General features: G+C 43.0%; 1 protein-coding gene across 9 annotated transcripts in view; it reads right to left on the bottom strand.

Annotated features, from left to right (window-relative positions):
- Positions 1–22,391, bottom strand: part of ANK2 (ankyrin 2) — a 129,582-nt gene that overhangs the window by 15,140 nt on the left and 92,051 nt on the right. For 6 of the 9 annotated variants that reach the window (XM_069012484.1, XM_069012487.1, XM_069012485.1 and 3 more), the window contains 10 exons: positions 22,026–22,250; positions 19,183–19,337; positions 18,202–18,413; positions 17,164–17,368; positions 16,399–16,495; positions 13,952–14,180; positions 12,527–12,652; positions 11,591–11,713; positions 10,786–10,815; positions 8,805–8,826 (listed from right to left, as the gene is read on the bottom strand). In XM_069012484.1, coding sequence (XP_068868585.1) covers positions 8,805–8,826; positions 10,786–10,815; positions 11,591–11,713; positions 12,527–12,652; positions 13,952–14,180; positions 16,399–16,495; positions 17,164–17,368; positions 18,202–18,413; positions 19,183–19,337; positions 22,026–22,250 — 1,424 coding nt within the window. Of the gene's footprint in view, positions 1–538; positions 6,284–8,804; positions 8,827–10,785; positions 10,816–11,590; positions 11,714–12,526; positions 12,653–13,951; positions 14,181–16,398; positions 16,496–17,163; positions 17,369–18,201; positions 18,414–19,182; positions 19,338–20,549; positions 20,649–22,025; positions 22,251–22,391 lie in introns of all 9 variants that reach the window. The other 3 variants (XM_069012486.1, XM_069012490.1, XM_069012491.1) reach the window with 2 other exon arrangements.

Genomic DNA, 22,391 nt, shown 5'->3' with positions numbered 1-22,391 from the left:
CAAACGTTACCAGTGACTCAGGGTTTTCCTCAGACATGGACCGTCAAAAAAAGGGAACACAAAAAGCTTCATTCTTTAAAACTCCTGCAGATCTCTTTGTGTACCAACTCAAGTCTATAAATTTGCCTGTCTCGCTTTCAATTGACGCCCAAACATTTATTATTAGTGGAAGTTAAGAGTTAGTAATAGGGCCAGGGAAAGTCAAAAGCCAAAACGTGCATGACCTAAGCAATCAGTTTAATGATAAAACCATACATATTTTTAGAAGTGTTTTTCTGCTTATTAAGGTAACACTTCCTATAAGCATTTATGGTTTGCAATCTTGAGATCGTTTCACAGACAAGAACACAGACACAAAACTAAAAAACCCAAACATAGCTCACAAGGGGAAAAAAAAGCACAACTAACCACCAAAAGCTGAAAAGAAAATGCCACACGCACTACACCTGTACACAAACGCACACACGCACCAAAGAAAACAAAAAGAGTTTAATTCATGACATGCGTTGCACAGGGAATCCCAGTCGTTGGCAAATACCTTCAGCACGGTCATGGACATTTTCATCAGGGATACGTTCAATTTGAGTCTCTACAGACTCATCCCAAATGGGTCTGATGTCAAAGATGTCTTCGGGAACTGACTGCTGAGTCTCACTGGATGGCACATTTTCAATAACTGAAATTTCTAGGGCACTACTGCTTTCATCATCTGAAACTAATTCTTGTTCTTTCTCTGACTGCGTGAGTCTTTCCACTAATTTAGAAGCTTCGTCACTAATCTCTTCAAAAAACTCTATGGAGTTTTTGTAAAGATCAAAGAAATGGTCCTTACTTTCCTTTGTGGGACTAAAAGCACTGCGGGAGCCTGTAGCGCTTCTGCTTTTAACTGGCAACCGTGAAGAAAATACCTTCGATCTTGCTGTTGTTGCCTCATCTGAGTCTAGCTCAAACTTCATTTCACTCTCCCTCTCCCTGGCCTCTGCCTCAGCCTCAGCGTAACTCCTAGCTTTGATGGAACGTTTGGCCTTTGGATCCATGGGACTACTGGCGTCAGATTCCGATTTACTCCGGCTGTCTGGTTTTGCAGGGACTGTGCTCGTCATGTCGAGCGCTTTGGGTGACTCTGGCTTGTGGACGGATGTGTCCACGTACAAGTGTTGCGGCTCGGCTTTTTGGAAAGCGGATTTCACGGGAATTTTAGACTTTGGTTTTGCTTGGCCATCTTTTCCTTCACATTGCAAACTGTCTAGGAAGTCATCCGGGGCAAGGCTCTCGTTTTCCAGTTGTTGCAAGGATTGCGATGCGGCAGCAGCTGTTCTTACAGGGATTTTGGATTTGCTTTCAGAAGAAGGCACACTCTCCATTAGAGCAGTGGGGATTTCAATCACTGATCTCTGTTCCTCTGGGGAAGAGTCTGGGGACTCCTCCCCCTGTTCAGAACTAACTGATTGAGAGACTTTGGAAAAATCTAATTCATCTTCTACCGCACACTGCTCGGGAGAGATGGGGCAAGGCACCTGACTGCTATCGACCATGTCGGTCTCCGTTCTGGAGAGGGGCTCAGCTTCAGAGGCAGTGGTTTCTTTCTTTGGTGATTTGGAAGAAGCTGAAATACCCATTTTAATTGGAATTCTGGATTTAAGATCTGCTTTTGCAGTGCCTGTGCTGACACCTTCACCCGTCATTTCTTCAGATCTGTCGCTAGATTCGGGTGATTGGGGTGAGCATTTTAATGCATCTTGTTCTTGTGTATCTGACACCTCTGACTCTGAAGGTGCAAACGGGTCTGGTGAGCCCTTCAGCTGTGAAGATTCTACCTCTGCTGCTTCTTTTGCTTCTTCACATAGAGAAACTTCTTCCTGAGGCTCCTGCCCCACCTGGAAGAAGTGAAAGCTTTCATCTGGGTAGTTCCTTTTGGTCATGTCAATGGCTCCACTTCTAGTCATCTCAAACAACTTGCCTTCCTGAAAAAGAAAAGGATTTTGTTCACTGAGTGGTGTCCCTTCTTCGGTGGGTGTCCTGGCTGGTGTTGTGTCAGGGGTTGTGCCTTGGGATCGCCTGTCTACCATCAACCCAAATATCTTTTGTTCCTCTTCTTTCACCCGAGCTTCAAAAGCGTCGTCGTCTTCACGTATTTCACTCCACGTGTCAGAATCCACATCGGTTCTAGTGATGACAACCTGACCTGTCAATTGCTCTGTTTCATCTCTTATATCCTCAAGGGCAGATTCAGGTAATTTTGTTGAATCTGAGGCCGGAGACCCTTGTGACACTGTCTGAAATTCGTCCTCTGGTTTGGGCTCTATTTCCACGTACACTTCCTCTGAAGAGCAATATTCACTGCCTGTGTCTCTGCTAAGTAAAGCTTCGCCAGTCTGATCTTTCCCTGCTACAACAGAATAGGTTTCCCTAGATAGAAAGCTTCTACCAGATCCTACCAGACTTTCAGAGTCAATAAAGAAATGCCCAGAAGACACGTTTTCATAAGGGCTCACTATATACGGAGCACTACCATCAGCAGCATCTGCTGCACAGCTCTCGAGTTCCACTGTGTCAGTGGTTAGGGATGAATCCTCCGGTAAGGGCTCCTCAGCATGACCAGCCCCGTGAGATGCCTCACAACCTGTATCTGCTTCTCCCGAATCCCTTGCCAAAGCAGAAGGGTCAGCGGTGTCACCTTCGGCCAGTTTGCCATCGCGTGGAACAGAGTACTCGGTGGTACTGTGTCCACAAGAAAGAGCATCTGCCTTCTCTGATGCATCTCCCGTAGAAATGAAATCTCTGCGCAGTAACGCTGCCGTGAGTTCGACATCTTTTTCAGCAGCACTGCAGTGCTCAATCGTTAGTGAAGACTCAGTGTAAACCTCTTTTTGAGAACTGTCACCAACGGAGTGACAGGGAGTACATCCCGATCGTGTGACCGGGGCATCAGGACTGACTACCTCACAGTCACCTGTGCTGTCACAACCTTTTGATTCAGCACTTTCTGCTGATGCACAACCGTCGGAATGACAGGTGCTTGTAGAAGGCTTACAGCTGCGCCCAAGGATAAGCGGCTCCTCTTTGTCACCTTTGCTTTGTGCTTTAACCTCACCTATCCTGACAGAGCGTGGTTGGGAATCAATGGGTTGGAAACCTGCTTCGTCGGGGCTAGAGCTGGAGTCAATGCTGGATGGTAAAGGTGAGGGTGGCTGCACTCGGATCACAGGCTCCATTAAGAGACCCGAGTCGGCTTCTTTTTTGAGCTGCGTCAATTCTGGCTCGCTTTCGGAAGAGGAAGAACTTTTTCTAGATTCAGCTGCAGGTGTCACCACTGTGGGTGTGTCTTTTTCCCCTACGGCCGTTGGCTCTGGTGCTTCGGCTTCACATGAGGCTTCTGAATTGGCAATCACAGAAGATTCATCTGACTTACGACTCTTTTTATAATCTCTCTTCTGTTTTGCTTCTTGTTCCAATTCATCAAACATTTTGATTTTGGTCACCATTTTAAACATCTCTTCTTCGGGGGTGAATCTTTTCTTTGGCTCACTTTCCAAATCATCCTCCGGTTCTTCGTTGACTTCAGGGATGGTGGCTGACTTCGGTACGTCTGCCATTTTAGGTGTGATTTCGTAGCTAATTTCTTCTGAACTAGGAGTTTCAGGCGAAACGGGGCTTTTCCCCGAACTCTCCATGAGGGATGTTTGCTCTAGACTGTCATCATCGGCACTTCCCTCAGGGTCACGGAGAATCCTGGAACGCACTGATGCCAGCTCTGGGCAGGCTTCTGCTTTGCTAAGAACAGACTGAGGAGGACCCTGCCCCAAAATACAAGCCTTCACTGTTGGCTCTATGGGGCTGCTTTCAAGTGAATCGCGGCAGGGGGACTCTTTCATAGGACTGGGCTCCAAAGAGTCAGGCGTTTTGTGTGATGAGTTATCTTCTAGCACTGGGCTTGCTTCCAGGGAGTCTTTATGGCTTATAGTCAAAGAGTCATCTGCAACTGGGCTAAAGCCTTCACTATCATGGCTAGCAAGTGAAAGTTCCAATTTCTGGGGACTTCTAACTGTAAGACGGCGTTCACAGGCTACATCTTTTTCTTTCTCTAAAGCAGTGTCATGTGTTTCAGAAGACTTAGTGAAATGTGCAGTGGTTCTGGATTCTTTATCCCTGCTAATATCTTTCATAATGGAAGCTGAGCTACTTCCTTTAAGTTTATCAGCCTCTTCTTCAGAGGCTGGAGGTACATGCTCTTCTGATACATGGTCAGAATGAGACTCACTAGTCTCGGTAACAGCACCTAGCTGCCTCTCACTAATACCTTTTTCATCTTCCTTTGAGGAGAGTTCCTTCGGAGAACGTGTTTCTGCTGTTGTGTGTACTCCTCCTACCGCTCCTTTAGCGTCTTCAATTTGCCCATCATTTTTCTTTGGTGAGAAGGAAAGGCTTTCTGGGCTTGTTTCAGGAGTCTCTGCCAGACCCTCATGCTTGTAACTTTCCTCCGAGCTGATCTGAGGGGTTCCGTCAAGTAGGCTGCCTGGAGAGTCAGCCACACCTTCGTGCTTAAGGCTCTCGGAGCTCCCATCGAGAGCAGCACTTTGCAGAGAAAGAGCAGGAAGGAATCCATCTTTCCCATAGTCTGCGGGAAAAGCAGCACCGAAAGGACTGGTCAGTACTTGCTCCAAGTTAAGCTCTCCCTCCTCCGTCACTGAGAGGTGTCGGAACTGTTGGTATTTATCATTATCCTCCAGTTCTTCTTTAATGACATCAGAAAAGTCTGTTGAGGTTTTCCTGTCAGGGCTGATCTGGAAGTCAGGATCTCCGTGATCGTCAGAAGTCCTGCCCTTCCCAGCCGCTGTTTCTTTGGCCCTTTCAGCAACCATTACCGGAGGGAGAGGTTCAATTGGCTTTTTGCTGCTCTGCTCTTTTACTTGGTCTTTGCCACCAGCTTTCTTGGCAGTTTCCATGGTAGAAGTTTGTGCTTTTCCTTTCTTTGACTGTGGCTCTTTCTCTGCTTTTGGCACCGTGCTTGGTTTGTCCTTCTGTTTGTCTGTCTTGAGGTTTGATGCCCGCCTTGTTTCACTTTGTGAAGGAATTGTTTTCCTGCGGGACGTTTCCTTCTCGGGAGCCTGTTGCTTCTGTTTGACAGATTTGTGCTCAAACAGTCCAGAAACATTCTTGGACGGGTCTTGCCCTGACTGGAAGGCTTTCATCAGTTCCCGAACGGACATGGTCTCTTCGAGTCTCTCTGTCTTAGAAGAAGGTGAGACAGGCGGCTGGGCTTTGTGTGCTACTGGCTTTTTGACTTGCGCAGGCTTTTTAGGCGCCTTTTCGGCAGGGCCTTCTTTTGCCTGAACTCTGACAGGCAGTTTTGACCGTACTTTTTGCTCATCTTCCACTCGTTTCTGAAGAGCTTTGACTTTATCTTTTATTGAGCCAATGGGAGTTTCCTCAATAACAGGGGACACAGCTTTAGGCTCCGGAGCAGGTGTCACCTTTAGGCCAGGCTCCCCAGCCGGTGCCTCGTCTGCAGCAAGCTTAGGCAGTCTCAGTTTCTCTCCGCTGCTGTGCGCCTTGCCTTCCTTTGGCTTTGGCTTTTCTCTTAATTTTGCCCTAAGGGGCTTCTTAACTTCTGAGGCTGCCTTCTGTTGCTCCTGCGAGCTTGCTTTCCCAGTTTTTGGAGAGTCTTTTCCTTTTCTTTCAGAATCCCTGCTTACTACTGCTGCTTCAAATTTCTCTTCTACTCCCTCCTCTTGTAAGGCCTGTGGCTGTACCTCATGAAGAGAAACGTGTGTTTTTAAATCCTCCACAAGGTAATCCACCACTCCTGTCACATCTGGCTCCCCCTTCTTTGTTGCCCCTTTGTCTGCCCTGACTTCGATGCGGCTCGGCTCCGTGACTTCTGATGGAGCGTTTCTTCTGGCCTCTTCAATTTCTTCATCGCTGACAATGATCCATTCTTCTTCTAAGGGTTCTTGTTTGGAAAGGGACTTCTGCAAAATGTGCTCTTCTCTGGTATAGGATCCACCTCTCAGAATTTCATTTACTTTTTCTAAGTCCTCTTTCACTCTTTCAACTATTTCAAAAGGTTCTCCTGGCTCTTCTTCAGCGGGCTTGTCAAGATCTTTCACTTTAATGGAGCCTGATTTATCAGAAGGGTCAGTTGTCAGGATGGCAGTCATTTTGATCAGATCTTGTTTCATCTCAGAAACTTCAGACAACAGGTCTGGACTGGCTAGTACAGGGACTTCATTAACCAGATGGCTTTTCAGGACAGATGTTTCTGTAGATTCTGTCTCGTCATCTTTGATGCGAATGAAAAACATCGAAAGTAAAATGGAAATCAAAAATAGAGATTGGAAAATGTAATCAGGACTGAAAATGACAGTCTTTGGCTGTAGTGGTAGGAAGGTCAACAAAATGGGCTGGGAATGGTGGATCCACAAGATCTGAGGGTACAAGAGCAAAGCAAAGCTAACAGGGCGAGGGGGGGGAAGGAAAACCAACTGAAAAGGAAAATGGCAGGAAATAACTTGCTTCACTTTATCGCTAGAGCACAACCACACATACAGTATCAAAGCTGGAACAAACCAAATCAGGACAGCACTAAAAAAAAAAACCCAAAACAACAACAACAACAACAAAATTTCAAATCAAAGCCAGAAGAAACACAGTGAAGTTACACAAAGAGAGGCATCTCAAGATTGTTCAGATGTTACAGATCAATGTTCAAATAAAAAGAAAAACAAGAAAAAAGGGGGAAAGCATTAGAACTGATTGAAAGTCGATTTCCTCTAAGAGAAAGCCAGTGTTAGCAAACTGTCAGAATAACATCGGGTTAACAGTTTTGTTTTTCTTAGTGACCAAAATAAAAAATGAAAAGTAATTCTGCAGTAATCTAAAATACGATCAAATACGTAGAGATCTGAATCAGCTGCAAACCGGCATTTCATCTAAGGGGATTTCACACCTACACAATGAAACAAACAGGCTTTTGTTTTAAGAGGCATGGTCCTTTCCTTGGAACATCCTCATTGACAACTAATGAACTGACTGAGGAAAGAGAAGACAGAAGAAAAGGAGAGAGAGTAAGAAAAAACTGTGAATCAACTTAGACGTGATTTCAGAGTTTTAAAAAATGTAATGTATGGCAACCCAAAGTCACAGACAGTCACACTAGACACATACATACAATTCATGTAAGGCAAGTTATTTCCATGCAAAGCAAAGGTGTTGCAAATGCTGCTGGGTAGGTAGCTTTGGTTAAAAACAAGAGCTCTAACAATTAATCATAGAAATTAAAGGTACATGAAAATCCTGTAAAACATACTGTGGTGAAATATTGTCTAATCTGGCAGTCAATATACAGGAAAGTGGCTGCAGCTAATTCCCACTATGCCGTGACTGCCTGCTGGTAATATTTCATTTCAGCAAGGACTAGCAGAAAATGCACGTTGAACATAACAAAACAGTGGAGAACTGAAGCAAGTTACAAACAGAACACAATGCTTAGGAATTACTAATGGGCACCTTCCCTTTCAAGGTAGCACGTCACATGGAACTGCACATGTCAGCACCCCAGCAAAAGTCAAAGCACTAATGCAAATGAGGAGAACCTAAGCAACACAGAATTAGCTGTCTTTATCTGTAAAAAGGATTCATTTTGCTACACTGTTCTCCTGGGTGCAACGAATGATAAGTATTTGTGCTGTACATTAATTAGAGCCAGATTGCTGCGGGTACTTTGGGGCTGAAAATGTGGTCTTTTGGTGCTGCTGCTTTACAATGAACTGTCTGGTGCACACTGAAATGCCAGCCAGTAATTTTGTAAAACTGTAGTATGTACTTTCATAAATATCAAATGTATGACTCTTCCACTGGCCAATAACGGAGTTAATCAGCCTGAAGCAAAGCAACTCCAGTGGGAAATAAATTGGAAGTGCTATCCAGACAGTGTGTGGCTGGAGCAGGAACACCCACCGGGGTTTCTCTGGGGCCCTGGGGGATTTGGCAGTGAGGAAGCAGCAGGACGACAATGCAAGACACTGCACTTTAACTGCAAACAAGGCAAGACGTTGCACTCCAGACTAGAAACAAGGCAGATGTCGTCCTTTTCCTGAATGGATCCAAGAATGGCTGCATTTGGAAGCAGCTCTCGTCAGGGACACTTCAGTGTGTGCAGAGATTTGTTTGATTTGCGTCTCCTGTAAAGGAGACGTTTGCAAACCCCTCCCCCGCGCTCTCTCATGGTCACGGCCTGGTTGTGCGTGCTCAGAGGGTGTTTGTGCTGTGCCAAGCTTTCGGGTCAGATTTACAGCCATATTTCACCACAGTAAAGGGTGGGGCAAGGGAGGGAGGGTTAAACAGCCTGATTCCTTTGGACAGTATCACTTTTTGGCATGGTTGTATTCCATGAGACTAATGAAATTGGTTGGAGTCCTCATTAGGCTTTCATTAAAAGTGATACTGTCATCTGTCTCAAATATGAGGCAAGAACGTGTGTCAACAAAAGGAGAAAACAAAAAAAGCGGAGGGATGAGCATTCATACGAGCAACATAGCAATAGCGGGATCACTAGGGATGTCAAAGGAAAGTAAATGCTTAGATGAACAGTTTTAAACTGTATTACTTGTTAATTTACATGTTAAAGTGTATTTAATTGGATAGCTGCCGAGATATTAAATTGTTTTCTATTACAGTTGTAAGTATTGATGTTATGAGCAATAGCAGTTAAACTTAGCTTTCTTTCATGCTTATCTTTACTCTTAACCATCTCTCATACAAACTGCATTATAACATTCTCAAGAAAAAAAAGAAAATCTTACTTTTTTCTGAAGTCACATCAACCTGGAAGAGAAAAAATCAGGAGATTTAAAAGAATTGAATAGAATTGCTATATAGAGCCATGAGTGAAGTGCTAGTTGTACGGAGAAACATGGACATAAATGGAACCAAGAATGCATTTAAAATAACAGCAAAAGCGTGGCTTAATTTATATAAGGTCTCTAATACCAGAAAAACTGTTACTTTGCTATAGCATGGTCAACAGTAGATGCAACATGTTGCAGTGTATTTCCTTTAAATGCTCTTACAGCAAGTGTGGAGGACCTAAACTTCTGCATGACCGGGTATTTTGTTGCATTGCTCTTAATTTATTTCTTCCCGTCTAAAGCAAAATACTCCAATATGGTTATGTGATGGCACATGGTGCATCTGAAAGGCAACCAGGAAGTTTTATGCCTTGTGTTTCCTTGGACATGTTCATTCTGAGAACATGGATTGCATTTTTGCCTCTGTGTTTAGTGATGACGAAATGCAGGTGCAGAAGTGATGGCAGAACTGCCCGAGGCATGCCCTGGGGCTAGATGCCACTAATAACTATTGATACCTTTACATGGAAGCTGTGATGGCCCTCACAGGCCACCTTTTTGGTTTTTCAGAGTTATTTGGGTATAGATGAAAAAAGTCCTACAATTTTACTCTTATTCAAAAGGAAACAAAGTCCTTGCCAAAAAAGAATTAAACAGAACACAGTGTCAGACTATGAAAACTCAAGAAGCAAATTTTTGAGGTTGCCTTGCAATTTCAGTTTATTTCAGTTCCGCTAGCATTTGTCCACACCAGCACATGTTGTTTAAATTTGGCTATGGCAGAATATGCAAAGTTAGAAGCAGCGTTAAACCTTTAATTTCCTATGCAAACTTGTGGTAGGGGTAGGACAGCTGTGAAGAATGCAAATCAGCTGTGCAGTACTGCTGATACACGGTGCTGTGCATGGTAAAGCCCCCAAGGTTTTAGCAAGTGCTGAAAAGGTTTAAATAGTTCAAACTATTCTTTATAAAGATAAATGCAATGTATAGTCTCAATCAAGATGTTAGGAAATCCTTGCCTTGCCATGAGCTGACAAGGAACAGAAGGAAATCCCTGGCCACATGTGCACGTTCGTATGTGCCTGGCAATCCTTTAGGCTCACGTAATTAAATCTCACACTCAGCAGTGTGTGTAACAGGTCCATAATAGCCTGAATTCCTCTGATGCACAGACTGCCCTGCACGGTAACCCTGCATCCCTAGGGTGTTCTAGCTTCCCTCGCTTTCAGTTCTTCCAGATCAGCCCAGATTTATCAGCGTACTAATTACAATAAAAATTAATGAAGTAAACAAAAAAGAGTTGAAAATGCTTATAGCCATCAACGAGCTTGTCTTTCTGTGCTTTAGTTTCCTATACAAAAACAGAAGTAATATTTACCACAGCAGTGGTAAATATTTTTGGAATGGTAATAGGAAACTGCAACACAGAACTGCTGAGTCTGTGCACGGAAAAGATGTCCATCCTCCTTGGGGAGCTGGCTCTTCTCACAGTGTTTCCAACAGCTGAAGGTCATCAAAGCGTGAGGATGCTTTTCTAATGTTACTCATTCGTGTAGGGATCAGAGCCCAAGCAACATCTCTGGGTGCCAGAACGGGGCTGGGAGCACAGGGGGGAGCGGATGCAATTTAGTTTACGCTAAAGGCGAACATTCGGAACCTTTTACGTGTGACCTCTGGGTTAACGCTGGTTCTGTACTGGATGTCCATCATCCAGCAGAAACCTGTAACAGCCAGTCTGTTGGATGTGGTAAATGGAGAAGCCTGGTCATTTTAACATGGGGGAAGTTCAACTCTGTCTCTTCCCAAAGTGAGTCTGTGCAAGGCCCTCTTCACTGTGCTTGCAGCACTGAGCTAAGGATCAATCTTCTGAGTTGTGTCTCTTAGTTGTGTTTGAGCAGTGTGTGTAGGCAAGAACATGCTGATTTAGCAACATTACCTCTTCTGGTTCTGGATCTGAATCTGATTCCTTTTGGTCCCAAAGTGCCATGCAAAAAGAGAAGGGGGAAAACAGAGCAGGCAAAGGCAATTTTTTTTTAGAAGAGAGTAGGAAAAAGTAACTTGTGACAACATTTAACAGAACAGAAGAAAATGCAGCATGTTTCTGCAGTTGATTTCTTACGTCAAAAAGCAGCAAAACTAAACTGTCAATTTAAACACAAAAGGCTACAGAACCAAGCAAAATACAAACAGGGAAGTTAGAGGTCTAGTGATCCTTATTTGTACCAAAACTTCAAATATATACATGCTTTTTCACCCATAAATTAGCATATATAAACACTTGAAATATTTAGGAACTATTACCATTTGAAGTTAAAATATGTTGAGATGCTCTGCTTTAAAATTATACTGAAATGCTATAATAAAGATTTATTATATTCCAAAAAAATGCTGACCATTTTGGGCAAATACATCCCTAAAAGGCATGCAGCTTCTAATCTGACCAGGACAGAGAAAACCCCTGTGGTTTCAGAGAATAATCATAAGCTGGCACTTCTAAAGAAACAAGTGTTTAACATCTGAGAGCACTCCCACTCGTCTCTTCTGAGTCGGCAGGAAATACCTGGTGACACTTCAAACGCTGGCATTAGGGGCACCAAACCCAAGACACCGAAAGCCTTTGGACAGAATTCCTCCTCTTTCAAATCCCTGCCCACAAAGCTTTAACCCCGTTTTGCCCTCCTCCTCAGTTCTTGTTGGTATGACAATGCTGATGCCTACAGCTGGGTATAATGTCTCAGTACCTTTGTGTAAATGGGTAAAGTGATGTTTAAGTTACATATGGCTTGATGAACGAGGCCTCTGGTAGATTTTGGCTCCTTCATGAATGATAATCGTCCACAGGGCTCTTGAGTGCTATCTCGGACCTGGCACAGCAAAAATACACACGTTTAATCTGCTGGTTTGATGTATGAGCTACTAGTGCCTCTCAAAACTGTTCAGCACGAGTTTTTCTCCTCACCAGATGGGGGAGAAAACGTCCAGGTAGGCAAAGCCAACGTGGTTTTGTTTTCATTTTCCCCCCTGCTGTTTGTACATTTACATACAGATGTATTTGGGTATTCAATGTATGGTGGAAAATTCAGCAGGTGGGGAAAGCAAAGCCAAAGGAAAGCAGTGGCACAGATGAAGCTGTAAATTAAAACAAGCTTACAAAATACTGCTGGAAATACTGCTGGAAACGAGGGAGAAAGTTTAAAATTTGTCTAGAAGCGCACGGCAACTGTAACACAATGACGGAGTGGGCTGGTTTTCTCTGCTTACTGGAAGTTCCCATTCATAAATCATTTCTCCATGACTTTTATTTATGTAATGGTAATAGCTTCTTCCATTGTAGTCAAAATGTCCAGGTAGAAGGAAAAGTTTGTGGGAAAAGGTTTCCAGTGCTCTCCCATTTCCGTCTCAGAAGGGCTGGTGATGGGGGCTCGGTGACAGCAGCCCTTATGACCGCAGTGGGCTTAAGCATTACTTAATTTTGGGGGAATGGAGGGTTTTTACTTTGGCTTGTATTTTGCAAGTTTTCCTACTTATAAAACAGTTTTTTAAATGGCATAGTACAAGGATAAAATTAGGGTACAGTTGGGAATTTATATAAATTAACTAGTTTGGTTTTCTTTGTTCACAAAAAACTATGGTGGAGTGATAACTCGAAATATCCAAAACGGAGCTATCAATATTACCTTAACAAACAGAGGAAGTCGGTTTTCTTTGAAGGCAAAGAAACTGAATATATGGTGTTGCCCGCTCTTTGTGAGTGGCACCAAATTGCCAAAGCAGTCAACGTAGATGGGTTTTCCTTCTAATACCTGTTGGAAAGGAAAAAAAGCAAACCATCAATCCTTGTGAGGTGATAAGGATTTCTTCTTAAGGATAATGCTACAGTAGTTACAATCAATTTCTGGAACTGTTAGGACTTGTCAGCATTTATAAGATTTGTTAGGTACCTAAAATGTGTGGAAACATTTCAGATTATTAAATTCCAAAGGTAAGAGATTGTTAATTTAGTAGCAATAGTGCAGTACTTTAAATGACAAAACATGACTCAGTGTCATAAATCTGGGCAAACTTTTAAATCTAGATTTTAATTTGGATTTTCAATTTGCTCCAATTTTAGCACACTTTGCTAACCTGGCCTCATCACCACAGTCAAAGAAATATTGTCTTCAGCCACTAGAATTCAGAGTGTGTACCTACTGATTCCGTTTATTTCAGCTGGATCTGCAGAGGCCTAAGAGCTTTTGAAAGGCAGGCCTTAGAAAAAGACCTCCCTGAAATCTCTCTACAATGGCACCACTTGTATCTTCAGACTGCTGTTATGGCCCCTCCCCATGTTTGAATATCAGATCAGCAGTCTGGGAGATGGGCCATTCCAAGTGCCAATCCATTCACTTATCTCATCTTTACCTTCCAGAAATTCAGCCTTGTCATTCACTTTGATAAGCCCGTATTTTATCTTGCTGCTCTGCACAAGAGATGCCTGTCAGAGCTTCAGAAACAGCGAGGACAATTATTTTAAAGGTGGGATTCTTATGGAAAAGAGACTGAACTAAGCAGAATGTGCCATGTAAGTTAAAGCACCTTTGATTTGTCATCCCTTTTGAGGAAGCTGACAGAGCCAGAAAAACTGCATTTAGCAGGCAGTTTGCTGGATTCCACATAGGAAAGCTTTTGCCTGCTCAGCAACAGATTTAACGCAATTTTGTTTTTGCAAAGCAGAATATTAATCAAACCTGTTGCTTTAACTTCTTAGCATGTGAATGTGCTGACAAACTGTGACCACTGTCAGCTACTTTTCTGGTTAGTGATGTGCATTTATGGTGGTACTGAAAGTTGGGATTTAGCCATCGCTTTTGGCTCCGACCTTCTCCCTTTAACCCTGTGGATAGAGTTTGACAGTTCCCTCTGGGAACAGGGTTTCCTCACTACTTTTTCCTGATGCCTGACAAAAGTGCAAGTTTCCATCTTATCATGGTTGCTGATACTGCATCATGACAGTACTTGTTGGCAGATTATTTTTCAGTCCTTGTGGCAGATAAAAGGCAGAAAGTGTTAGTTTAAAAGCAGGCACTAGGAAATGGAGACAACTTGCAAGTCTAGTACAGTACCTCTACGTCCCTGCTTCTGGCAACTTCAGCAAAGTTTTCTTGTTGTTCTAGGGTTTTATCCACCTTGTCATCCGTCATGCAGAAACACCTTAACCGTGCTTCAATGGGATCATGAGATTTGGCAAACACCACAAATTTGGCCATGTAGGGGACACAGATAATTTCTCTGTACACTTGGGAAGCAAAAGTAACAGATTCTTGCGTCTGCCGACAGTCTATCAACCAAAATCTGTAAAAGAAAATGAAGAGTTGTGCCATCACCAGACAAGGATTTAAGAAAGGAAATTCTGTGTTTCTCCATCCTGGCAGCATTAGCAGGTAACCACAGCAATTGGAGATAACAAGTCAGAATACAGTACAAAAAGAATTGTCACTCTTGGTTTTTGTCTCCCATCCAACTTAAAGGAAATAGCTATCAATTCCTTACACAACAACAGCAAAACCTGAGGTCTTCAGGTGAACGTGAATGACATGCAACATCAGAAATTATTCCTATGTGAATGTAGTCACCAAGCATTTTCCAAGCAGTAACATGTCCTGTACCTTCTTTCCCAGCTACCACTTGAGTTTCTCTGTGGAGCTGATGCCATTTCTTTTCAGTAAAATCAACTGTGTGGGTGGAAAGCTCGAGTTTCCCAGCCAGCCGATGAAGGCAGAAGTCAGGAGAGGTCAGAGGCAGCCCAAAAGCTGCTCGGATCTGTAGGGGGTTACTCCTCACAGTGGATTACACGGCATTCCAGGCCCAAAGCACACCTTTGGAGTGTGACTGCTCTGCAATTACTCATCTGCAGCTGAGCAACAGCGAATTTCGTGCTGTGCCGATCTTTAGAGTGCTTAACAAACGCACTGCTCAAAAGCCCAGGCTGCTGACATTTGCAAGAGGGAAAGCATGTGTGCTACAGAAACGCTCTGCACACTGATGCTTTCCTTTTCCTGCGTGGGAGAATTATGCTGTGCTGGACTCCAACTGGAGAGGCCACATCCTCTGAGAAACCACCAGATGCCTCAGTGATTTGCTGTCAAACACCAGGGGCTAAAAAGCCCCAACAGATACTAAATCTTTTAAAAGCTGCAGCTCAGGAAATGGAAAACAAACATTGTGCCTCCAAGTCTGCAGTGTAATTCACATGACAAATATATCTCTTTCCCAAGCTCATTTTGGACAGAGTTAATTTATCAATGGTAAAATTGTTGTCCATCATTAACGACATAACTAGATATAAAAATATTACTGTGAATAGCAAAGAGTCAGAAATTAGATAAAAAATCCCATTTTTTAACTTTACCAGCATTTCAAATCATGTTTGGGGCAAAGTAGGTAGTTGAACACTCATTTAGATTAAAAAGAAGAGGCAGAACCCATTAAAATCTCTACATGGAGCCCTGCCTGTATCACAGAATATTAACAGTAGTGATCAATTTTCATGTCATCATCAGGATTTGGAAAGATCTGCTACAAATATGGATTGCAGGACCATAAAGTCCCACCCTCATTCTGGCTGTCTATCACGTGTAGCCGTGTGCTGGGGACTTCACAATTTTAGGGACTTAGACTCCTCCAAGTCTGCATCTTGTTTCCACACGTGGTTCTTAAATTAGCCTTTAATTCCCGCCTTTGCACAGACCTCTGCAGCAGCAGCAGTGGGCTGCATGCACTGTAAGATCCCCCTCTGGTGGTCACTGCTGTTACAGAGGAATGTTCAGTTACACCAAACAAATGTGCATCAGCAAAGCAGCCAGCTCTCAACAGCAAAACAGCCCGTTCTCAACTGAGAAAGGATAAAAAACCAATACTTTATTTCACCTAATGCTAAACTGGAGGCTGGACTGCAAGAGCTGATCTCATTTTAACACCGAACACACTATTTCAATAAATAACAAACCTAATCTAACAGTAACAACTGCCCCAGACACAATGTTTGCACTGAATTTCATGGGCAAGTTATCCATGGTTCTTGTAACTGTTTGCTGGACTACACAGCCTAGATGGAATACTTTCTAGGTAATGAACTGCATCTCCTGTTACAGAGGAGGGGATTTTTGGGCATTTCTGTGATACACATCACGGACAGGAAACAAACTAAAATACATACATACCTATACATTATCTTTTTTTAAGTGAAAAACTCTTTTCAGTAAGAAAGCAGTTAAATCTCATCACAAGAACAGACGTATGGAAGAGACGCTTCTAGACCCCAGCTTTGTACACCTACAGGCCCTTTCTGCCTGACTTCTCAGTTTTGGATATTCTGGAAGTAATATCTCTTACAAGATGTGTAATGAGGTACCCAAATAAGGGATTTCTGTTTCCATGGAAATTTGCATAATAATCAGTATCTCTGTTCATTCCACTCTCCAAACTAAAATAGTTTACCAGAAATATTTGTGGAACAAAGCCATGCATTTGAGACTATCCCTGTAAAAGTCCTGTATGGTTGTGCAGGTACCTGGCAGACACATTTGTCGTGAAGGAAACACATTCATTAACAAATGTCAGCGGCGTTGTCCCAGTGATGTCTTCCCATTGCGCAGGGGTGGTTCCTCCTGAAATGATAGAGGTTTAAAAATAAAATCAAAACCAAGCAAGTCAGCAACTTTTGGCTTCTAAGAAATATTTTACAGTTTTTAATTACCATGAAACCAGTAATAACTCAGATATGCCCTCTCCTTGGGTCCGTATTATACCACTAATGCTAGGACTGGATGGGCTTACCCTGAAAAGACCAAGTCCCCAAATGATTTTTAAGTAACGAGCTCTGTAGCACAGGATTAAATTAATTAATTAAATTAAATGCTTGTAGCTCATTTCTGTCTCTTAAGGGAGACTGATGCTAAACACATTGGAATCATAGCAAGTAAAGTGTTTAACTCCAGTATTTTCCTCCCAAGCATCCTGCAACATTAAGTCTGTACTACACTTACTCTGCCAGGCAGAGGTATGTTGGTTCCCAAGAAACAAACTGTAAGGAAAAAGCAAAAAAACCACCAAACCCAAAGTCTGTGATTATATTACACATTTCTCGTTAGTGCAAACAACAAATGTTATTTATGCTACAAAGGAATTGTTTGGAAAGTAGTTTATTTTTCACAGCTTCTCGCCCCAGTCAGGTTTCCACCCAGCTTCCCCTGGGTGTAACCAGTTCAGCATTTCCAGCCCCCAGGGACTGACAGTTTCAGGAAGCACATGGAGAGCTCCAGGACTGGCAGCCTACCTGTTATGCTGCATAGTAACCTTAGAGTGGGTGTGTCGCCTCCATAGCCATTCATGAGCCCATCGCTGGAGGCCTTGGGCACGGGAATCGTCATCGTGATGGGCTTATGGAATTTCCTTCTCCTGGGCTCCAGTGTGACGATGGGGCTGAAGGTAGCCTTGTTGCCCAAAATCTTCTTTGTAAGTTCAGTGTGCATAGGTTGAGCCTTTCCAAAGCAACAGGAAACAACAGCGCCGTTACTGAAAACAGTCTAATGGTGGATAAAGAACTGGGTCTGTATATTGCCCACAAACCCCTTAACTTTTCAAATGGCACAATTTCCCATGAAAATCTGCAGACAAGAACTGACTACCAGTGAGAAGGGGAGACTTCACTTGTTTACCTTTCCCATGCCTACCTCCTCTTCCTATCCCCTTTCTTGCTGCTTATCAGGTTTTTACAGCATTAATTTAAATTCACTTAACCAGTAGCAAATGATAACCTGGTCACTTTTTCCCCTGAGAACAAACTCTGGCTGTTTTACTGTGCTATTCAGCTACTCCCATGACATTTCAACAAGCACAGTCTCCTGGACAAGGTAAATTACGGATGCATGCAGCAGGAGGACAGGATGGAGACAGGGGAAAAACTTCCCTGTCTCTGAGGATTTGTTACACTGGTTGCTTCACACTGAAAATCTGTACATTTAATAATAGCAGCACATTTAATTATTGCAACACTTTGTACTTGTCTGATGTCTTTCACAAGAAGCATTTAGGAAATTCTATGACCTACACTAATATCAGCATCATCACCAAAATTGCTTCCCAAAATCATATAGACGGTTAATAGACAAGGCTCTGAACTAACCAGAAAACCCAAAACTTTACCTCTTGCTTTGACTTTTGCATGGATTTTTTTTCCCTTTTATTATTTTTACTAAAAGCATTGTAGACAACACAGAACACAATAAGCTGAATATGCTGGGTCTCCATTCAAAAAAGGTGATTTTTCACCAAAAATAAAACCAAGTTAAACTTTTTGAATGCTTCACTGTACCTGGAGGCCAACACGAATTCGCTTGGTGAGAGCCCCTTCTGGGAAGACTGCCTGCACCTGTGGGACCACAGTGCTGCTCAGCACCCCTCCCTCGGGCCCGATGAGGTTGCTGTCCTGTTTGATCCGGGACACCACTGCAAAGTACTGAGGGAAATCCCGGGTGATGATGCGGCAGATCCGCTTCTTCTCAAGCTCCTCTGGAGTGTCAAGTACTGAGTGCAAAAGAGGGAATGGTCAGAAGACCAGAGAGTTTCGGAGAAACCTTCAAAATGCACTCAACTTAAGTTTGTAAGTTTGGTGTAACTTACACAGAGTTATTTTGTCTAGAAGTAACGGGAAAAAGAAACACACCCCGTGTTCAGCTAAACTAGAGCAATCAAGAAAGGACAGATGACAGACAGAGCCACGAACTGAAGGGAGCTTAAGGCAGCAAACAGAACACATTGACAACACCTCCAAAATCAGCAGCCAAACAAGCAAAGGGATTGGTTTCAGCCCCTTCTACCTCCCATATTTACAATGTTGTGAACTAGCATCAACGAAACTAAACTTTGAAACAGTACCAAAATATGAGTTCAGCCTTAAAGCTGTGAGTTGGCTTGTTTGCTTTGGCATTTGTGAAGTTTTTCTGAAAAAAACCCAAATTAATAACAACTTCCACAGCTCCCAGACAGCACGAGGCTGTTCTGTTCTCTCAGAAACAAAGAGTAGCCATGACTGACATTTCCTCCCACACACGGAGCTGCTCCAAAAGGATCAGTATGGTAATTACCTTGTTTTGAAAAGATGTTTGCTATGGAAGCTTTTCGTTTAACACTACAAGGAGGAACGGGAGAAAACACAAGTCTGGTGTCTATTCTCAGCTTCACGAAGGGAGACATGCAGCCCATGCAAGGGAACTGAGCGCCATGGCAAAAGCTGCTACCCCCAGGTACAGAAGTAACACAGGAGCAGGCTAAGAAACCAAGTGCCACTGGATACCTTCATCCATCCCATTCAGGATTTCGTTCAGTTCATCCTCAGTGTATTCACAGAAATGCTCCTTCCAGCTGTCCCCGTTCTCGCTGCGCAGGATCACCAGCTCTCTCTCCTTACCACGCAGGGCAGCAAAATGGGGAATCTCCACAATCACAGGCCTGGCACAGCAACACAGCGCATTAAATGCACACAGGAGAGAGGAAGAAACAGGATTAACAGCAACTCTATTCAGTCTGCCACAAAGTGACCTGGAATTCTACCTATTTGGCTGGAATACTTTGGCATAATCCTAAACTAGTAGGCCACTAACACAGACTAGATTTTTACAGGGACCCAGTAAGTGCTGAAGGACAGATGAAAAAGTGCATTCACCTCTTTCCACAGTGTGAATGAGATTTGGTAAAATAATAGTGCTTATCTGGAAATTTGGTGATTGCTTTTGCAAATCCATCAAAAACTCATGCTCATTTTAGTTGTCACTACTGTCTGGGTTAACCTGTGCAACTTCATTTCAAAGAGAATCTACTGTAACGTATAGGAATAGTGGGACAAATTCTGATCTCACTTATACTAGTGCAAATCAGAATAATTTCATTGCAATCTGAAGGCAATTGTGTCCTGTGCCAATTTCACTTCTTTGTAATTCTATATATGCCAATGAATTTATTCCTGATTTACACCCTGGGAGAGATACAGGAAGTCTGAGGAGATTGTCTGGGTTTCTACTGCAGTATAAGAGATAAGAATTTGCCTTGTTGCCTTGCAAGTCAACATCTGCATCAGCGTATGTGCCCATATATATATATATACACACGCACATATACAACACGTGTGTACATATAATATATCTGTATTGAGATATACATATACATACATAATCTTAGAAATAGGAGAGAAGATACAAAAGATATTTGTAGATACACTTCTCTAATTAGAGGACTCACACACGTTACCATGGTACGTAGTAAATGCCATGTGTTCTATCATACTGGTGGAATCCAACATATAACCTATTGATTAATCGGTCCTTGATACAAAAAAAACAGTTTAAAATTTACAGTAGATTCTTTTTTTTCGTGTCCCAATCCAGGTTGCTTTGCTACAGACATCAAGCACAGAACTAGGAAGATTTCATGCCAAAACAAAAATGAAGGCCACAGTACTTGAAGAAAAAGATACAAACATACCACCAAAACAAAACCACAAACCACAAAGGTTGAAAAATGGTCCACTAAAGGTTAAGTGTACAAAATTTCAAATGATAGAAAGGGACAATATCATGGGCATAATGACATAAAAAAATCATATTGCAGAAGGAGGAGAAGAATGGGGAGGTCAGCATCCATCAATTTGTTTCAAGTCTCTCCTACCCAAGGAATTTGGTCCCAGGAGGCCCCAGCTGAAGGATTCGGCTGACCAAGCTTTCTCCCTCATTAAGTGGGGGAGGAGCCGTAGGCAGATGAAGTTTACTGAGTACATCCAAAGCAGCAGTGAAAGAAAGAACATAAATAAACTTTATGTATTTTTTGTGCCAGAACGCCAGTGCCACTGTCTGGTCCACAGAGTGGAATTAGGCTGTACACTGAATAAGGTTCCGTCCTAGCCAAGACAATTTGGTGACCCCAATCAGAAAATTAGTTTTTTTAATTTAGGATCTTTTCTTTCTTATGGAGGTTTTGGCCGTGTACTCAATGGGAGCAGGATCTGGATATGAGAACGCACTTCTGCAAACAGTACAGTGATTTTCTGATCTCACTGCCAGCAGAACACCTTGGAAAACGCTTGCAGGAAGGGCACAAAGATCTGAGAATGAGTAAAATACACTATATGCTTGTCTCGAAGGGGAGACACTCTCACCAGATAGGAAAACCATTAAAAAAGAATGGGAGACATACTTAAAATCCATTTGTGTGACAAAGACTGAATGTGACAGCACAGTATTTCTTCTGCTCTTTAGATTTCTTTCTCCTTGTTTTTAGAAGTGACCAAGATGTGAAAAGAGTAAGTGGTAGCACTAACAAAGATGGTGGCTCTGATGACTGCCTGTTAAAACAGGCTTTTAAAGCAACTGAGTTGCTTCCAAAAGGATTTAAACTATTGCTGATTACAATCACTTTTTTTACAGTTTCTGAATGAAGTTATTTACTGCGTTAGAAGGGGTTCCTTCAATCATCCACTTTTGGATGTCACAGGAGATAGGAAGAATAGTTGATAAAACAAATTTTCAAAAGTGCAGAAAACTGCTGCTTTCAGCTGGAAATTGCTAAAATGAGCTCAGCAGCAGACACAAATCTGATCTTTCTATGGGGTTTGCATCATAGGAAGAAAGAAATGGCCAAAAAATTCCAGAGTTGTCCTACCTCTTAATTTAGCAATTTCAACCCCAGAAAAATCAATGGCACTGTGCTTCCCTGATAGTCCAAATTACCGATACCACAACACAAGACCCTAAAATAAGCTCCCGTACCTTGCGTTGCGTATGTAGCAGGGTTCACATTTGGGGATCAGCCTAATACTATTAATTTTTTTAATATAGTATGAACTGCCTTTTCTGGATGCAAAAGTCTTTTCCCACTGTAATATCACAATGCTGAGCAATAATTATATCCAAGGAAGCACACGAACCATAGCGCTGGTGGTTCAAATACCCATTGTGAACAAGAAGATGTAAAAGCTTTAAGAATCGTACACTGACAGCTGCTCTGCATTTCACACAACTGCTCTGTTTGTTACCACAAGCTACAGAGACCTTTCTCAGTTCAAGTTTGCCAAAGGAACCATTTCAGTGCAACGCAAACACAAAAAAAGGCTGAAGGTTTCCCTTCGGGCCACGCGGCCCCCCTTACCCAAGGAACTGAGCCCCAGAGGGTCCCACTTCGATGAGGCGGCTGGCCAGCCCTTCTCCCTCCACCATGGGCGGCATGGTGGCCAGCCTGTGGCGCTTCACCAGCCGGCACGTCACGCGCGTCGGCGCCGTGCACTTGCGCGGGGGGATGATGATGCGCAGCCCGTTGTGCCGGCAGCCCCGCATGGCGCCGCCACGAGCGTCCACCATGAAACTCACCAGGAAGCTGCAAAATCAGGGCAGACAGTGAGATCCAGAGCACATCACCAGTTCTCTTGGTTATGTTCCACATACGTGCCAAACAACGTATGTAAATAGAGCTCTTGCTCAAGAGGTACAATGAGAAAAAGCCTTTCTCGCATGTGAA

Source organism: Aphelocoma coerulescens, chromosome 4, assembly GCF_041296385.1.
Source record: "Aphelocoma coerulescens isolate FSJ_1873_10779 chromosome 4, UR_Acoe_1.0, whole genome shotgun sequence".
NCBI classification, from domain to species: domain Eukaryota; kingdom Metazoa; phylum Chordata; class Aves; order Passeriformes; family Corvidae; genus Aphelocoma; species Aphelocoma coerulescens.
This window is presented reverse-complemented; position numbering and strand designations above follow the sequence as displayed.